The sequence below is a fragment of the Impatiens glandulifera genome, chromosome 6 (assembly GCF_907164915.1).
Source record: "Impatiens glandulifera chromosome 6, dImpGla2.1, whole genome shotgun sequence".
Classification (NCBI taxonomy): Eukaryota; Viridiplantae; Streptophyta; class Magnoliopsida; order Ericales; family Balsaminaceae; genus Impatiens; species Impatiens glandulifera.
Window position 1 is genome coordinate 40,968,831 of NC_061867.1, and position 3,503 is coordinate 40,972,333.

The 3,503-nt window shown below is 29.0% G+C and overlaps 1 protein-coding gene across 1 annotated transcript; it reads left to right on the plus strand.

Moving 5' to 3' along the window:
• The first annotated feature begins 225 nt into the window (after nucleotides 1-225).
• LOC124944125 (disease resistance protein Pik-1-like) lies at nucleotides 226-708 on the plus strand. The gene has a single exon (XM_047484598.1). The coding sequence runs from the start codon at nucleotides 286-288 to the stop codon at nucleotides 649-651; it is 366 nt and encodes a 121-aa protein (XP_047340554.1). The 5' UTR covers nucleotides 226-285; the 3' UTR covers nucleotides 652-708.
• The last annotated feature ends 2,795 nt before the right edge of the window (nucleotides 709-3,503 follow it).

Genomic DNA, 3,503 nt, shown 5'->3' on the forward strand with positions numbered 1-3,503 from the left:
AATCTTTTAATACAACTTGTCAAACAAGCCCATGTGAATAATTGAATTAGTTAATAAGAATAAAAAAAAGGTTCACATCAACAAGACAACAACCCTTTGAATGATTAAAATTAATTCAAAAACAATTCACACCAAACTAGCTAGGTCCCTCCACCATAGCTCTATAAATCCAGAGACCACTTCTCCATTTGTATCATCAAAACTTCTCTCTCTCTCTCTCGAGTCTCGACATTAACATAGACATATAAACTCGATCTTCCTCTATTTCTGCAACGGCAAGCAAAAATGAAGCAAAAGATGTTGATTAAGGTGAACATGAACACCGACAAGTCCCGATCCAAAGCGTTGAAAACCGTGGTTGGGCTTTATGGGGTTGAATCAGCAGCTCTTCAGGGGAATGAAAAGGATCAGTTAGAGATCGTCGGAGAAGGTGTAGATTCCGTGGTCCTTACAAGACTTCTTCGTAAGTACGTTGGCTATGCCGATTTGATTTCCGTCGGTCCGGTGCCGGAGAAGAAGCCTGCAGAAGTAGTAGCAGCTATGCAGGCCACTCCCGAGATGCCGGTTTGGGTATATCAATATCCGACCATTAATCAGCCCTATGTTTACGATGTCAGAGACAGTACTGACTCCAACTGTTCCATCATGTAAATATATTGAAGAAGAAATTCAAGAACGGGGAAATTGAATTGAAGATGATGACTCTCTCTACCTAGAGCAAATGATCAATAATGATCATTTTATCCTCTGTTTTCTATTTTGCTTTCTTAGCTAATTAGATTGGTTTATTTAGAAAAAGAAAATCAGAGTGGTTTTTTATAGTCTATAACAGTTTTGTATAATTATAAATATTATTAATAAATAATTAAATTTGTATAACTTAACACTTTTCAAAAGAGGAATTATATATTTTGACTATCCATGACACGGTGTGAAATAAAGTATTAAATGAGTGTTAAAATAATATCAAATGGTACGTATCAAAATTAAGTGTTAAAATATGGGTATCCAATTTTGATACGGGACAAATTTAATATGGCCCAATCACAGCATGCCAAGTGGCAGCGCTGGTGGTTACTTTTTTTTTTTTTTTTAAATACACTTTTGCATAATAATTGATCAAATATATATATATCATTATTTTTTATTTTTCGAGATCTATAAATAGAGACTTGGTTTGTGTCATTTGAACACCAAAAAATTTCTGAAACTTTCCACCATATTATCATTTTTGTTTGTATCATATTTCTTTTGAAATCTTCAAACTCTTTCATGAATACTTCACAAAACTACAACTTCTTTCCAAATTACTTCCCAAATCAAGCTCAAAACTCAAATATACAACTTTCGAACCAAAACATGATGAATTATCCATGGTTAAAAAAAATGAAATTATGTATAAATGATGTAAAAGTGAGAGAATGTGAAAAAGTAATTTTGCAACCTTGAATAACACCCTGTTGTAGGATATACTAAAAAATGGGTGTTAAAATAGGTGTTAAATTGACGTGACAGGATATTAAATGAAAAAATATGATATATTATTGTGGATAGTCTTAGAGCTGATAAAGATATATATGACAAAGATAGAAGAATGAATTACAACCGTGAATTACAACCGTTATAATTAGTGTTGTGTTCTCTTGAGGATAAAGACTTGACTCTGGGGTGTAAATTTATTTTTATTTATTTATTTTTTTTTATGATTATTAGTTGAATTTGGATGATTTAAAACTATTTGATTTAGAGCATATTTTTAGGTAGGTTGTTTATTAATGTGGAATGTCCGATAGGAGATCAGAATCATTTATGTCACATATTTAACTTTTTCATTTTTTATTTTAAATTTTGTGTTTTAAATTAAATGATTTATTTTAAAAAAAAATAAAAAAATACTGATTATAGTGATTTGAGATGAAAAATAAGATATTAAAATGATAATTGTGATTTTACTCCATAATAAGTATTTTAAAGATTTTTTTTCTTTTTAATTTATTAATTTGAGTTATTTATATTATTCAATAAGCATGTCACAATTAAACCTTATTATCAATTAAGATATTAAAATATGTTATTTTATAATCTTTAATGTCATCCAATCTAATTGAGGAATAAATAACTCATGTATTTATAGTTAAATAGAATAAAATTATTTAAAAATCATATCAAATTAAGAATGAATAATTCAATAGTTTATTAAAATGTGTACTATAAATTCAAAGAATATGACACAAGTCCTTGAGAAGCTTTTATTACTATACACTAACTTGGAACATGGAAGGAATGTGTCAATGGTTGACAAGCTCAATTATCAAGTCTTCTCCAAACAGTTTATTACTATTGAAACAATAACGCGTATTTCCTTCCACTTTATTATTTTTTTAAAAGTGAGTAGTTTTAAATTATTTACTATTTTATTAGATAAATAGTTTAATATCATAAAATAAATAAATAAATAAACAAAAAGTCTAATTCGCATTGCATTGATGCAACGAAATATATTTTAATCCAATTTTTAAGAACGACAAATCACTTAGAATGAAATAACGAAATATTACAAATTTTCCAACTAAATTTTCAACAAAAACATATTTTATTACGTAAAATATATCACTAAAAAATAAAAAAAAAATATATTTTTTTCTAAATTAAAGAATGATACTAATAATATCACTAATATTACTAAAATGACCAGATAAAATAAATAAAATTGTTTGGGATAAATGTTATACTCATTTTATCATAAAATAATTTTAGAAAAATCAAGAGATTAAAATAAATAATTTAAAATGAAATGAGGTACACATTTTATCCCCCAAAATTATTTATTTAACCCAAAAATATATTTAAAATATTCAAAATATTTGTCATATTTATTTTTAATGTTTTGTGTAATTTAAAAGAAAAAATTAAAACCAAAAGGTTAAAATAAAAATAAAATTTCAAAAAAACACTTAAGATTTTAAAATAAAAATAAATCAGTAATCTAGTGCAGCCAAAACTCGAAATATTCGCTGCAACTGGAATTACCACCATCGGATGAGCATTGGATTGTCGTCCAACGCCTAGAGTCATGTCGCGTCGCCCGTTGTAGCCGAAAAAAGGCGCGTCGACGAAGTAGGCGATCAGCTAACGGACGGAGCTCATGGAACCTGACGAACGTAAATGGGCCGCTACACGTCTTTGTTCTCGCCCAAAACAACGACATTTTGAACTCCGATTATCTCATTCGTCGCGATCGCCGGAAGGATAAGAACAGACGCCATCTTTGATTTTCAAAGATGGAACTCAGTCGTTTCTCAACTTTTTCAGATGATTCAAAAGGTAAAATGATCACCTTACTTCGTTGATCATTTCCCCTACACATTTAGGCGTAATCATTGCCTATTTCGACAAGTTGATCCAAGAACAGCCAAAATGTCATTAATGGCTTTTAGCTAATTCAATCTATTTTTATGGTTTAATCGACTTCAGGAGGCTATAAATAACCTTCCACAACAATT

What these genes read in the sequence shown, in the direction of transcription:
- LOC124944125 (XM_047484598.1), top strand. Translation starts at nt 286, where the DNA reads ATGAAGCAAAAGATGTTGATTAAGGTGAACATGAACACCGACAAGTCC.